The following is a 15,178-nucleotide window of genomic DNA, read 5'->3' on the forward strand; positions in this document are numbered from 1 at the left end:
TAGGTTTAGTCCTAGTCTTTTTCATCTTGTTATTTATTTTTATCTATTAGAAATGAATCTATCCCCTCACCCCCACCCCCAACACTTGCCCTTGACTTGGTATTTTGTCTTTTTTCTGTGCTTGGGGCCAGTGCTGCTGGCTAGGCAAGCATTCTACCACTGAGCTGTATTCCCAGTCCAGTCTTCTGCCTTGCTCCCAATAGAATACATAATTTCTTCCCCTCTCCCACCATTGCGTTGACCAGAGGGTATGGATACTTCCTTCCGTCAGCTTTCCTGGCATTCAGATGCTGCTCTGTTGTGTATGATGATTTTCCCATCTTAGAGGCCTAGAGAGATGATCCTGCTAGCTGGAGATGCTTTCTGGTTCTCATGGGCACTTTTCTGGCTTTCTTACAGTGTAGCATAAGCACTGTCCACCTGCGAAGGGCGGCCCACAAGGATCCAGACGCACTCCTGGGCATGTGGCGGGCACTGAACCGAGCGGAAGGCGGCCACGCTCGGAAAAAGGCCAGTGGTAGAGTTTTCTTTTCCCTTTAAGCTATGGTTTTGTGGTGCTTACCCACCCCTTGATAGATAGGGGACTTCTAGAGTGCTGCTTAAAACTTTCCTACAGATAGTCTCCCTTCACAGCCCCTAACGTTGGCTATCTAGACACTGGCAATCTCTAGTAGACCCTTAAGAACAGCGCTAATGCAGTTCTTAATTTATCCGCTGTCCTCCCTGCCCTCTTTTACATTTTCCCTACTAAGCCAAAGTTTACATAGGTAATTGTTGCCAAACAGGGTAAGAGAAAGGAGAGCAAAGATCACCAGAAAGGGGAAAGAAACACCCAAAAGATTAGAAAATGGATTTAATGTGGAACATGAGACTAAAAAGTGAGAGAAAGCAAAGGATGTCTTAGAAAGGCCAGGGATGTCACTTTGGAGTGGAGACACCCAATAAGGTCAGGTGAAAGAAATCTAGATTAACCAAATAAGGCTGTCCCCGTTTAACCTTAGAAAGCGGCGCTAGGGAATTGTTTCCTGACAGAACGACTCTGGGAAGTTCACTTCACATAGCCCTCATAGGAGCATTCTTCTTTGGTTCAGTGTCTTAAATTGAATCTTAATTTAATCTGAATTAGCCTCTTCTAAGTCCAGTCTATGTGTCTCTTGTATTCTCTCTGCTTTCAATATCCCCAAGTAAGCTATTTAGCTCTTCTTTCTTTGTGTTTTCCAAAATTATGTTAAGGCACATATCCATAAAACAAGGAATCTCCAAAGGGCTGTGTCCACACATAAAAAGAAGTGTTATTTGTTTTTTTATCAGATATATTTAGTTGTGTTTTTTTTTTAAGATATTGTATAGCTTCTGTCAGTAAACATCTTCAAATTCCTATCAGATGGGGTTGTGTGCCCTCTGACAGAAATCAGCAATGTAAAGAAGCAACTGTGTTGATCATATTTAAGCCCAGGCCGTGAATGTCAGTGGGTGTGTTTGTTCTTGTCACTACACTCTCAAGAATAATGTTTTGGGGCTGGAGAGGTGACTCAGTGATTAAGAGCACTGCTTGTTCTTCCAAAGGTCCTGAGTTCAATTCCCAGCAACCACATGATGGCTCACAGCCATCTGTAGTGAGATCTGGTGCCCTCTTCTGGCCTGCAGACATACATGCAGACAGAATACTGAGAATACTGTATAATAAATAAATAAATTTTTTTTTTAACAATAATGTTTTGCCTTGTGGAGATACTTTTTAAAAACAAAAAAGGTTTTCACTGGGCGATGGTAGTGCATACCTTTAATACAAGCACTTGGGAGGCAGAGGCAGGAGAATCTCTGTGAGTTCGAGACCAGCCTGAACTTCAGAGCAAGTTCCAGGACAGGCTCCAAAGCTACAGAGAAACCCTGCCTCGAAAAAAGTTTTTTTTTCCTTTGCATTACCTTTATAGAAGACTTCATTATTAATACCATGCCCCCCATTGCCATTGGTGGATTCTTCATCAACTTTCATGGAAATTAAAGTTTTCAGTATGATACAAGGCTATACAGTTTAGGCAGAACTTTTCCTTTCTTATATCCCACTGTAGCAAGGCGATGCAAATTAGTTTTTTGTCTTTAAAATTTGAAGGTTAATAGTTTTGAAACTCTGGGAACTTGTAGAGAAGAGAATATATTCTACTCATTCTATTTTAAATCTTTTCTTAATAAACCAGGTTAATCTTCAGGTTGTCTTTTCCAGTAGACTTTTAAATAGGCATTCATGTAAGTTGAACTCTCAACCTTCTCTCTTGGGTGAAATCAGTATATAAACTTTTATAGAAAATTCATCTTAAAGTACTTATAGGTGGAGACTCCTGGTCGACTTATAGATCTTAATCTTAGGCTAATCTCTATTCTCACTAACCACTGAGTGGAGTGTGAGGTGTGTGTTTGATAGGCACAGTTACTTCAGGACTGTGACAGAGAAGCTCCCAGCTTTGTGATCGTCACTGGAGTGCTACCTCCTCCTGGCACAGATGCAAAAAAAAAAAAAATCATCTTTCATGGAAGTTTTTCTCTCTGAGTACCCTTTCGGTCTCCAGTTGATGACGTGGGGCCCATGTGTAGTTTTCTGAGTGCTGTGATGCCCTGCTGTCTGGTGCCCGTGTGAACTGCTGAGAAGATGTGGTTTCTTTCCCTTCTCTGAGCTGCATCACCCTAGAACATGAGCATCAGTGCTCTCACTGAAAGATAATCATTCAAATTTATTTAAAGCTTTATAGTTTCAATTCAAATTTCAAAACCTTCTCAAAAAGTCTTATTTCTCAGTATCTTTTTCATGATGTATGATTATTTTGCTTATTTTCACCTCATTTTAGTTTGTCCCTGTAGGAATAATCCAAAAATTAAACTCTTGCTGGTAACTTTTAAAACCCACATAAATGTTATTTAAATAGTGCCTTAAAAGAAAGTTCTGTGTGTTCCAGGTAGTGTATGAATGTATTTGTGGGTCATTCTGAAGGAAGTCGCATTAGGCACACTAGAGCTGATTCAGTTTCCCAGGAAACCAAGACCATGTAGACTCACAGTGTGAGGTTAATGTCCATTTTCACACTGAGTATATGAATTGCAAGTGTGGATTCCTTTGCTAGTAGTATTATCCTTTTTTGTTATTTATTTATTTATGGAAATGGGGCTTGTGCATGGCACATAGGTGGAGATCAGAAGACAACTTGTCGGGGTTGGTTCTCTCCACCATGTGGGTTCCAGGGATCAAATCAGGTCATGAAGCCTGATGGCTAGTCCCTTAGCCTGTTAAACTGTCTTGCTGGGCTCTGTGTGCTTTTAAAACTAGTTCTGGAGAGATGGTTCAGTACTTAAGAGCACTGGCTATACTTCCAGAGGACTAGGGTTCAATTAATTCTCAACACCCACGTGATGCTTGAGCTGTTTGTAACTTGAGCCCAAGGGATCCACCTTCTGGCCTCCCTTGCAGGCAAAACACCATACAGATTTTTTTTAATGTGAAAAGGATGAAATAGATTTAAACGATAGATTTGATGTACGTTTTAAATTAAATCTAAGCATTGGTATTTAAAAGGGCTTAAGACAGCTGGGCATGGCAATGCACACCTTCAATTCCAGCACTCAGGACAGGTGCAGGTGGATCTCTGATTTGGAGGCCAACCTGGTCTACATAATGAGAAATAGTGAGACCCTATCTCAAAAAAAACAAAACAAAACAAAGGTCTTTTTAAGTTGTAAATGACTCATCTGTGTTTTAGAGTTCCTTCAAAAAGTTGACTCATATAATACTGGGTTTTAGATACCTGTTTCTTTTATTGCAATCAATAGGCTTTTCCTATTTACTCAGTATCTGAACTAGCCAAAACAATCTTAGGAATCAGAGTGAATTTCAGTATCCATAGAGATGATTCTGAAGGTTTTAAGTGTTTGTGGTTTAAGCATTTAATAAATGTTTTTAAAGAGTTTACAGTCTCTCTCTTTCCTGAGTGGCATGATGGGTGCCATAGAGAAGCAGAACACTTGCCCAGCAAGAGCCCCAGCGCTGATCCTTCATGTTGAAGAAATAAATTAATTTAAAATAAAGGCATTGAGAAGAATGAGCTTTGAGGATCTGGTAAAATTTCAGGGCAAAATACAAAAATCAGCAGCTTGCTTTCTTATACACAAAGGATCTAACTTGTTTTGAAACTTTTAAAACCATTTATGATTTCAATCAAAAAAGATTAATTTGAAATAAAATAGGAACTATAAGAATCTATTACAGGATACTTCTTTTTAATGTGGGAGAGTCGTTCCTTTAGTTGATATTGTGGTGGGTGGTGGTGGTTGTTGTTTATTGGTTTGTTTGTTTTCAGTAGGCAGGTTTTTTTTTTATCTTATTACTTTCTGTGGGTGGGTGTTTTGCCTGTGTGTATGTCTGTGTACCATTTGCTTGCAGTGCCCTCAGAAGCCAGAAAAAGGCATTGGAACCTCTAAGACTAGAGTTGCAGCAAGTTATGACATGCCATGTGGGTACTGGGAATCAAACCTGGGTCTCTGAAAGAGCAGCAAGTACTCTGAACTACTGAGCCATTTCCCTAGCCCTGCATTAAATGTGAACAAACTGGAAAGATGCCCTGTTATTAGCTCAGACAGTAGGACATTATTAGAAAGCTAGACAAGTTGATTCTGAAGGTCATACAGAAAGACAAAGATTGAAGAGTAACTATAAAAACATAGCAAAGCAAAACTACCAGAAGGGACAAGCTCTGTGGACATTTAAGCATTATATGAAGTTTCCATAATTAACACGGTGGCACAAGCACATAAAAGAAAGGCAGTTATAGAAAAAAAAGTCCAAAAAACTACATACAAGTATCTATAGAAATTGAGTAAAATAAGAGCATCCCTGCTTTGAAAACCTGATCATACTCCAAAATCTGAAAGCAATTTTTGTATGCCAACATGAGCCTGCAAGTAGAAAATTCTGTATCTGCCTTATGCCAGAGTCAAAGCACAGAAACACTGCTGACTAGGTGGTGCACGCTTGTAATTTTAACTAAGAAGACTGAGGCAAGAGAATTGAGTCCAAGGCCATTGTGAATTACACAGTGAGATGCTATCCAAAAGAAAAGGAAACAAACGATCTGGACTTGGCAGCTAACCCTCATGATTCCATCTCATAGGAGGCCAAGGCAGTAGAATTGTTGACGATTCAGGGCTAGCCTGGGCTACAATAAGATCCTGTCTCATAAATGCATGGTGTGAAAAGGGGAGGAAATGATGGCATTTTTAGGTTTTTTTGAGACAGGATTTCTCTGTGTAGACCTAGCTGTCCTGGAACTCGCTCTATATACCAGGTTGGGCTCGAACTAAGAGATCCGCCTGCCTCTGCCTCCTGTGTGCTGGGACTAAAGGTGTGCGCCACTATACCTGAATAGATGAAACTTTTTAAATGGGGCTGGGACAACTGCATAACCATTTGAAATTAGATCTGCATTTGAGCCATATAGAAAAACAAACCCCAATAAATTAAGAGCCTAAATGTAAGAAAATGAAACTCTAGAATTACTAGAAGAAACATGGTAAGTTCCCTTTAACTTTACGTAGTGATGGGCAATAAAAATAATAAATAGCAAAATAATTTTTGTCATAAAGACAGGTTTATGCTAAGTACATGTATTAAATCATTTGATCTTTACCAGGCATGGTGGCACACTCCTTTAATCGCTGCATGCGGGAGGCAGAGGCAGGCGGGTCTCTGAGGCTAGTTTGTAGTTTGGTCTACAAAGCAAGTTCAGGACAGCCAGAGCTGTACAGAAAAAAACCCTATCGGGACGGGGGAGGGGTGCCTTCATATACTTGCTTGTTATATTGATACCTCTATTCTTTCTTTGTGGATTTGGAAACTGGTGCTTAAAGGATAAATAACTTATCTAAGGACAGTGTGGTAGCTTCAAGACTTGAGCTTAAACTTGCCTAAATCTAGTGCCCTTGCTGAGTTGTTTTATTTGTTTATGGGGGTCGGGGGAGTAGTGTGTGTATATATGTGGTTCGGGTCACATGCAATTTTAAATTTCCTACTAGCCATATTAAAGAGGATTCAAAAGGAAACAGATAAAATAATTTTAATACATAAAGCTAGAGAAATAACTCGGTGGTTAAGAACTCTTGCTGGTCTTCCAGAACCAAACCTAAGTTTGGTTCCCAGCATCCATGTTGGAAGACTCACAGTTGTCTATAACTCTGGCTTCATGGGATCTTACAATCTAAAGTCCTCTTCTGGCCTCTACTGGCACTTGCATACATGTGGCATACATCGATTCATAAATACACATGGAACTAAAACTTCAAAGCCAGGTGATGGTGTTGCACTCCTTTAATCCCAGCACTCGGAAGGCAGAGTCAGAACCCTGTGAGTTCGAAGCCAGCCAGGTCTACAAAGTGAGTTCTAGAACCAGCCAGAACTGTTTCACAGAGAAACCCTACCTTGAAGAGCAAAAAGAAAAAGAAAAATAGAAAGAAAAGCTTTAAAATAATAATAATTTTAATATTGGCTGATCGTAGTGACACACACCTTTAATCACAGCATTCTGGATATAGAGGGCATCCTAATGCACATAATGAGTTCCAGGCCAGTCACAGATACATGATGGGGAGACCTTGTCTAAAAAATTAATTAATTAGCTAATGAATTAAATACTGTACTCATCTAACCTGGTGTAGTTCCACATATAATCTTGTTTGGTTTTTTTTTTTTTAAGGATGTTAGGGTCATATGTGCCTTTAATCCTAGCACTCAGAGGCAGGCTATGGGACCTGTGAGAGTTTGAGGCCAGCCAGGATTGTGTAGTGAGAGTGTCGCAAAGAAAAACATTATTGAGGTACTTTGTTTTCATGCTAAATTTGAAATGTAGGATGTTTACATTTACAGTCACCTCAGTCTTTGTGACTGGTGGCCAACTATATTGGCTTGCACAATTCTAGACTGTGAGATAAAAATTAAGATGTATCTTTGATTTTACATTCTTGATACAGTGTTGACTTCTTTGCAAATGTGAACAGGTCTGTTTCTATTTGGTAGTGAGAGTGTGTAACAGACTCCCAGTATGCAGTCCAAGACTTGTTAATCAAGCATGTGACTCACACTCGTGACCCCAGTGCTTGATGAACTGGGGTAGGAGGATCTTGTTCAAGACTAAGCTACATGTCAAAATCCTGTCTTTTTTTAAAAGTTTATATTGCACGTTGAAAACTGTTCTTTGCAACCCTTATTTTGTTTTTTTTTTTTTAGAGTTAAGCCTGTTGAGCCAGGTTTTCTCAAACCTAATGATGGGGCTGGAGAGATGGCTCAGAGGTTTTAGAGCACTGGCTACTGCTCTTCCAGAGGTCCTGAGTTCAATTCCCAGCAACCACATGGTGGCTCACAACCATCTATGACATCTGGTGCCCTCTTCTGGCGGACAGGCATACATGCAGGCAGATCATTGTACACATAGTAAATAAATTAATTAATTAAAAGAAAAAAAAACCCTAATGTTATAAATTTCCTAAAATGGCTGCACTGTCAAAGCAGTGGTTCACATTTCTTTCTGAAACCTTTCCTTGTTGCTTCAAGGTTGAGCTCAGTGAATTGCTATGGCCTTCATGAATATCCTCAGACTCACAGTAAACTTTTCTGTTTCAGAATTTGGCGTTCACCTGGCAGAGCTGACTGTAGATCCTCAGGGGGCACTGGCCATCCGTCAGGTGAGTCCAGGCTGACCCAATTCCCTTTACTTAGTAAGGGAACTTTCTTAGGGGAAAGAGAAAGGATCAGGGCAGTGTATCAAACAGGATTTTTGTACCAGATTTTTGTATGATTCAATTGTATCAAACCAAGTATGTGGTTTCTATGTGTGAAAATAAGTTATTTCTTGTTGCACATGACGGCTTACTCTCTTCACAGCTGGCATCGGTCATCCTGAAGCAGTATGTGGAAACTCACTGGTGTTCCCAGTCGGAAAAGTTCAGACCTCCTGAAACTACAGAAAGGGTAATGGCAGTTCTGTGGCTAATCTACCTACAAAGATGTGAGAGGCAGTCTTAATACGTTCAGCATTAGTCTAACATTTTTTTGATAACAGAAAACAAGACTAGGAAGAAAATAGTGAGTGACATTATGTGTACTATATATAAATAAGAGTATCATGATAGACTGTGTTCAAATCCAGTTCTACCCTTTTGCAGACCATGAGAGCATTTGAAACCTGTTTAGCTGTGAACACTCAATATCCTAAGTTTCCTAAATTAGAATTAAAATTACCAACTTCAGAGGGCTTAACAATGAAATGAAATAATACTTCTACTTAGTCCAATTGCTAAGCAGCTACCCTGAGTACCCAAAAACAGATGAGATACAGGTCTAGTACTGTGGGTTGGAACCTTCTACGATTGTGGGAAAGTTTTGTATATGTGATGTCCAATATAAGCATCACTGTGACTGGTGAACTAAAATGTGGCTACTGGGCCAGGCGTGGTAGTAAGCGCCTTTAATTCCATCACTCAGGAGACAGAGGCAGGCAGATCTATTCGAGACCAGCCCGGTCTACAGAATGAGTTCCAGGACAGCCAGGGCTACACAGAGCAACACTGTCCTGAAAAACCAAAACTATAAAAAGTAAATTTAAAATGTGGCTACTATAACTGAACAACTAACATTGTCCCAAAGCAGATGGGTCTCTCTCTGCCTACAGCTTACCACCTGATTAATGACAAATGGCCTTTCCTCTTTACAGGCAAAAGTTGTTATTCGGGAGCTATTACCCAATGGGTTGAGAGAATCAATAAGCAAAGTGCGCTCCAGTGTGGCCTATGCTGTGTCAGCCATTGCCCATTGGGATTGGCCAGAAGCCTGGCCCCAGCTCTTCAGCCTGCTCATGGAGATGTTGGTGAGCGGAGACTTAAATGCCGTCCATGGAGCCATGCGTGTGTTGACAGGTATCAGAAGCATTTTCCCTTCTGTGAGAGGAACTATTAAGAGCAATGTAATAATGTGTCATAGACCAAAGAACTATTACGTGTTGTTCCTCTCTTTTAGGTCTTTGTAAATGATTATCTTCTGGTTTTTATCTCCACAGCCACCAGAAGTTTCATTGATTCTTTCCAGGGAATTGAGTTAGCATAGTTATACTTCCAAGTCTTCACTTAGGAATACTGGAGGCTGAGGGTATGATTAAGTGACAGAGCATGCACAGGCCGGAATACCACACACATACAGTGATACAGTAATGCCATAACAAATAAATAATTATATTTTTGGTTTATAGTCTGATTGCGCCTTGAACCTTCACATAGCCCCTTTGAGCCTTAGTTTCTAAGATGCTATCTAAACTACTGTTCAATTGCTGTGCAGAGACACCATGACCAACACAGCTCTTACAAAACTGGTTACCTTCACAAGGTCACACCAACAACACCAGTCAGTATTCCAACAACCAATAATGATTCACTCAATGGTTCACACAAAAAGGTGGGGAGTATAAAGGGGGAATGGGGACATGTTGGGGGTACCAAGGAGAGTGGACTGGGGAGTTGCTTACAGTGTTAGGGGTTAGCCCATGATTGTCTTGGTGGGGAGCAGACAGGCATGGCACTAAAGCAGTAGCTGAGCGCTGTTCAGTGATCGAATAGCAGAGAGACAGACTCGGGACCTGGCATAGGCTTTTGGAGCCTCAAAGCCCACCCCAGTATCATACTGCCTCCAACAAGGCCACACTTAATCCTTCTTAAACAGTTCCACTCCCTGGTGACTAAGCATCCAAATATGTGAGCCTAGGGGGGCTATTCTCATTCAGACCACTGCAGATGCTAACTAACCTCAAAGGAGGTTTGGTAGTTGACATGTGCTAATCTATATAAAGCATTGAGTGTAACAACCAGCTGACAGTGTAGTAGACTCTGAGCAGACCTTAGTCATTAGGTTTAACATAGTTTGTAAGTATTCTTTTCTATGTAATTCTCTCTATAGCCTCTTGAAAATATCGCAATTGGTTGTTCCATCTTTAATTTTTTTTAAGATTTTATCTATTACGTATACAGTGTTCTGCCTGCAGGTAGACATGCAGGCCAGAAGAGGGCACCAGATCTCATTACAAATGGTTGTGAGCCACCATATGGTTGCTGGGAATTGAACTCAGGACCTCTAAAAATACAGCCACTGCTCTTAACCACTGAACCAATTCTCCAGCCCGATTGTTCCATCTTTAGATGATTATATAAACACATGAGATGAAGTGTACAATAATCAAAACTCAGAGACTTGTACTCTACGGCTAGGTTGAACCAAGGAAAAATTAAGAGTAGCCAGGGTTCAGCTGAGTGAGCATGGTGGTACACACTGTTAAATCCAGCCCTGGGGCAAGGGGGGGAATCCTCCTTGTTACCAAGCTCTGAGAGAAATGCCAGGTCTTGGTAGACTAACCTCTGACCAGCAGGACCTCCCAACATTTTGTTTAGTTTTACGAGACAGGGTTTCTCTGTGTAACAGCCCTGCCTGTCCTGGAACTCGCTTTGTAGACTAGACTGGCCTCGAACTCACAGAGATCCTCTAAAATGCTGTGGTTAAAGGTTTGTGCCACCCAGCTTGGGCTGATCTTTTAGAAATCATCTTTCACTGGGCAGTGGTGGCACATGCCTTTAATCCCAGCACTCAGGAGGCACAGCCAGGCGGATCTCTGTGAGTTCAAGACCAACCTGGTCTACAAAGTAAGTTCCAGGACATAAATCACATCTTATCTGTTTTTCTGAGACCTGCCAATTTATACAGTTTACATTAACTGTTCTCTCTCTCTCTCTCTCTCTCTCTCTCTCCTTCCTTCCCTCCCTCCCTCTCTCCCTCCCTCCCTCTCTCCTTGCTATATAGACCAGGATGGCCTTGAACTCAAGAGATCTACCTGCCTCTGCCTCCCAGTAGTAAGATTAAAGGAATGCATCATCACCTGGCTTTTCTCACTTTATAAATGGAATATCTTCTATGTATTTTTTGACAGTTTCAAACATGTAAAAAATGTATGTTAATCATATCCACCCTCAACTCCCCACTCCACTCTCCTTGGTACCCCAGCATGTCCCCATTCCCCCCTTCCACCCCCCACCTTTTTGTGTGAACCATTGAGTAAATCATTATTGGTTGTTGGAATATTGACTGGCGTTGTTGGTGCGACCTTGTGCAGGTAACCAGAGCTGCTTTGAGTTCGTGAGTGCCTTGACCCTGTTATCTCCAAAAGACAGCATTTCACAGCACCCCTCTCCATCCTGCAGCTCTTGCATTCTTTCTGCCCCATCTCTGTGACTTGCCCTGAGCCTTGTGGTGGGGTGGGGCCTTGGAATAGATGTTTCTTTAGAGCCAAGCATGCAGAGTCACTCATTCTCAGCACTTTGACCTGCAGAGAGAAACGTTTCTAACCAAGATTGTGGACAGCATAATCCATGGGTTTAAGCATAAATATTTAGAAGGAAGTTTGAGAATATGCTGTTGATCAAAGGTAATAAATTTTCCCCAAGACCTAGGACCTCCCAAACCATGGTCATTTGACAAGGTTTTGGGGCCCAGCAGGCTTGAATTCCCTCCTATGGGCAGACTAAAATCTGGGAGCTGAATACAGCTCCTCAAGAACAGCAAGTGTTCTTCATAGCTGAGCTCTTTCTAGACCCCAACCAATTGTATTTTCAGTTAGCTTACAAAGTAGTGGCTTTCTATAAAGGGTTTCCATGTCCCCTTAGTTTTGGTCGCCCTCACTCCCTCCTCTTCCTGTGTCTCACCTCTAACTCCTAGTATTCCTTAAGGGAATACTGCCAGGAAAGCAACCCAGTAAGCAGCATTCCTCTGCTTCAGTTCCTGCTTTGACTTCCCTTGATAATAGACTATGGTCCCTAAGCTGAAATAAGCAGTTTCCTACCTAAGTTGTTTTTGGTCGGTGTTTACTGACAGCATCAGAAATAAACTAGAAAGAGCAGGTCCTGTCCCTGCAGCTGGTGTGTGTGAGGAGCAGCACTGTGCTCTGTACTTCGAATCTGTTTGCTTGTCATCTATGTCCATGCAGTATTAATGCTGGATTACTGATTCTGAGTCAAAGACAAATCCTTCATTTGTTTTCAAAGCTTTCTCTTCCCATGCCCAGATGCCCTTCTAGAGCGCCTGCTATGTTTCTGTTGTAACTGTGTCTGTGCATCGCTTTAGCTCACCAAACTTACCAAAAAGGCCAAAGCGTTCTTCTCTGAGCCTTTCACTGCCCTTGCTTCTCCTTTATGACTGAGGACTACACTCATTCTTCACTGTGTAATTGAACTTTTTGGGGAGTTTTGTTTTGTTTTGGTTTTCTTTTTTTTTTTTTTTTGTTTTTTCGAGACAGGGTTTCTCTGTAGCTTTGGAGCCTGTCCTGGACCTAGCTCTTGTAGACCAGGCTGGTCTCGAACTCACAGAGATCCGCCTGCCTCTGCCTCCCGAGTGATGGGATTAAAGGCATGCGCCACCGCCGCCCAGCTTGGTTTGGTTTTCGAGACAGGGTTTCTCTGTAGCTTTGGTGCTTGTCTTGGCACTCGCTCTGTAGACCAGGCTGGTCTCGAACTCACAGAGATCTGCCCGTTTATGCTTCCCGAGTGCTGGAATTAAAAGAATGCACCATCAGCGCCCAGCTTCCAAAAGATAATTTTTTTTGCCAAGGAAATGAAAGCTATTCCTAGTTTGACTTCTTTCTAACCGGCCTGGAGAGAAAAGATGGTCATGCAGTTATCCTGATTGGAATGCAGAAGGGTCTTCTTTCTACTTGACTAAGGAAATTACTGTGCAGTGAGGTCGTTTTCTATCAGACTCAGTGGATGGCAGTCAACCTCCATTCACAAATAGCTACTCTGGTCATTTTCAAAGGATGGCAGACTTTCAACTTTGCACCACAGAAACTGAAATATATATGAAGACAGAAAAATACTAGTGTGGGGTAAGAACTCATGAGAAAAATGGGACCAGTTCTCTTTAAGGTTTTCTGTGTTATTTCAGATGGGACCACTCTGTGTTGCCCAGGTTGGCTTCTAACTCCTAGACTTCTGTACTTCTGCCCCAGCTTCTATAATAGCTGGACGATAGGCTTGTACCTCTGTGCCCAGTGTCTTTGAGATTTTGAGACTTTTTTTTTTTGGATAAGAAATGTTCTTGACTTCAGAGTTAATTTTTGTGTTATAAAAGTAAACTTGGTCTCATGCATGGCAGCTAAGAATTTAAATATTTGATCCAATAGATTTTTTAATGTTTTTTTAAAGATTTATTTATTATGTATACAGTATTCTGCCTGCATGAATGCCTTCAGGCCAGAAGAGTGCACCCAATCTCATTACAGACAGTTGTGAGGCACCATGTGGTTGCTGGGAATTGAACTCAGGACCTCTGGAAGAGCAGCCTGTGCTCTTAACCTCTGAAATATTTCTCCAGCCCCAATCCAATAGATCTTAAAGTTTTGGAATTTAAGGTATTAATGTCACTAAATGACTTCAGAAAATTTGCTTCGAACTTAAACCTATAAAGTATGAATAAATTGAGACTGTCCACAATGATTGTAGGAAAAACTAAAAAGTATAATTAATCACTCTGTTAGTAAAAGCCCTTTAGCTTTCTGTCTTTGTTTTGTGGTGGTGGTGGTGGTGGTGGTGGTGACACTGGGAATTTGGCCAGACCCTTGTATATCTGAGACTACATCCAAGCCCTATGCTGTATTTTTTCTTAATATCAATGTGCAGACTATGCTTGATCTTAGGTCAGCAGCAAAAGAAATGGTAGTATGATATCCAGTAGATTTATTTGACTTGATTTCTTTGAAAATCTAAATGGAATTTGATGCTTTTTTAAATAAAACACTGTTCAGCCTATTATTATAATTATTATTAACTAACTCTTACATCTTAAATTAACCCATTTCTATTAATCTGTGTATCACCACAAGATGGTAGCTTAGTGAGTAAGGTTCTGTTCTGGTGTCTTTCTCCTTCGGCAGCTACATAGTGTCTCCCTGACTCTGCCTACTCTCTCTCTCTCTCTCTCTCTCTCTATATATATATATATATATATATATATATATATATATATTTCTTCTCTAGCCTGGCTATATTCTGCTAAGCCATTGGCCGAAACAGCTTTATTTATTAGCCAATAAAAACAACACATATATAGAAGGACATCCCACATCATCTCCCGTTTTCTGTCTAATTAAAAGGAAGGTTTTAACATTGACATAGTAAAGTTACATATACAAAACAGTTATCGAGCAAGAATTATAGTTACAATATTTAGTCCATTTACATTTGACAAATTAAGGAAAATAATCTATCTTTGTAAATCTAAAGTTTGATATCTAATTTATCTTTTATCACAATTAAGAAAAACTATAACTATCTGTCTTCAACTCTTCAAAGACCCCAGAAGGCTATAATACTACCTAAGTAAACAGGAAGTGCATTGTAAGCAACTTCCAAAACTTTAGAATCGACGGAAACATCTTGCTGCCTGAACAGCCACCCAGAGTTCTGTAACACTGGAGCATCCATTTTCAGCCTACAGACTCTAGTATCTGGCATACTTTTCCATTAAGCAGGAAATTTGAAGATCTGTTCTGCCTTGTAATGGCAAAATTCATCAGTCGCTTTCTTCTGTGTCCTGCAGAATGTCTGACAGTTTCCTCTGTGAAACAGGAACACTGAAGGACCATCCTGTCTTTTGGAAAGATCAGCAGCCACTTTTCTGTGGGTCCTACATGTCCAGTTCGTACAGCATACCATCAGGCAATCCAGGCAAGAGCAGTTTCTTGCCCAAATGACTAGCCTTGTCACATTGAAGAATCCTATAACATGTTTCTTCAATGCCCATCAACCTCTATGAAGTAATTGGTGCTGCCAAAAGCAGACATGTCTCACTGTTGAGAAAAGTCTACGTTCTTAAAACATTTTAAATGCCATATTCCATAGGTCTTTGAAGTGTTGAAGATTATCTAACTGAAATATATCTCCATATCTAGAGAACCTAACTAGTATGACTGTAAGTTTGACTATTTATAAATGACTACCTATTAATCTGCAATTTTTAATTATACATTATATTTTTGAATGAATTGTTTAAACATAAAACAAGAACAGAAATACATATAGCAAAATAGGCCTTAAATTTATATCAATAGACCAAGAT

The 15,178-nt window shown here is 40.6% G+C and overlaps 1 protein-coding gene across 5 annotated transcripts in view; it reads left to right on the top strand.

Annotated features, from left to right (window-relative positions):
- Ipo9 (importin 9) overlaps positions 1 to 15,178 on the top strand; it is a 47,044-nt gene that overhangs the window by 4,813 nt on the left and 27,053 nt on the right. For 2 of the 5 annotated variants that reach the window (XM_038349440.2, XM_042056059.1), the window contains exons 2-5: positions 400 to 517; positions 7,658 to 7,719; positions 7,919 to 8,005; positions 8,748 to 8,949. In XM_038349440.2, the coding sequence (XP_038205368.1) occupies positions 463 to 517; positions 7,658 to 7,719; positions 7,919 to 8,005; positions 8,748 to 8,949 (406 nt within the window). In that variant the 5' untranslated portion in view covers positions 400 to 462. Of the gene's footprint in view, positions 1 to 399; positions 518 to 7,657; positions 7,720 to 7,918; positions 8,006 to 8,747; positions 8,950 to 15,178 lie in introns of those variants that run through there. The other 3 variants (XM_038349438.2, XM_038349439.2, XM_038349442.2) reach the window with 2 other exon arrangements.

The sequence above is a fragment of the Arvicola amphibius genome, chromosome 12 (genome assembly GCF_903992535.2).
Source record: "Arvicola amphibius chromosome 12, mArvAmp1.2, whole genome shotgun sequence".
NCBI lineage: Eukaryota > Metazoa > Chordata > Mammalia > Rodentia > Cricetidae > Arvicola > Arvicola amphibius.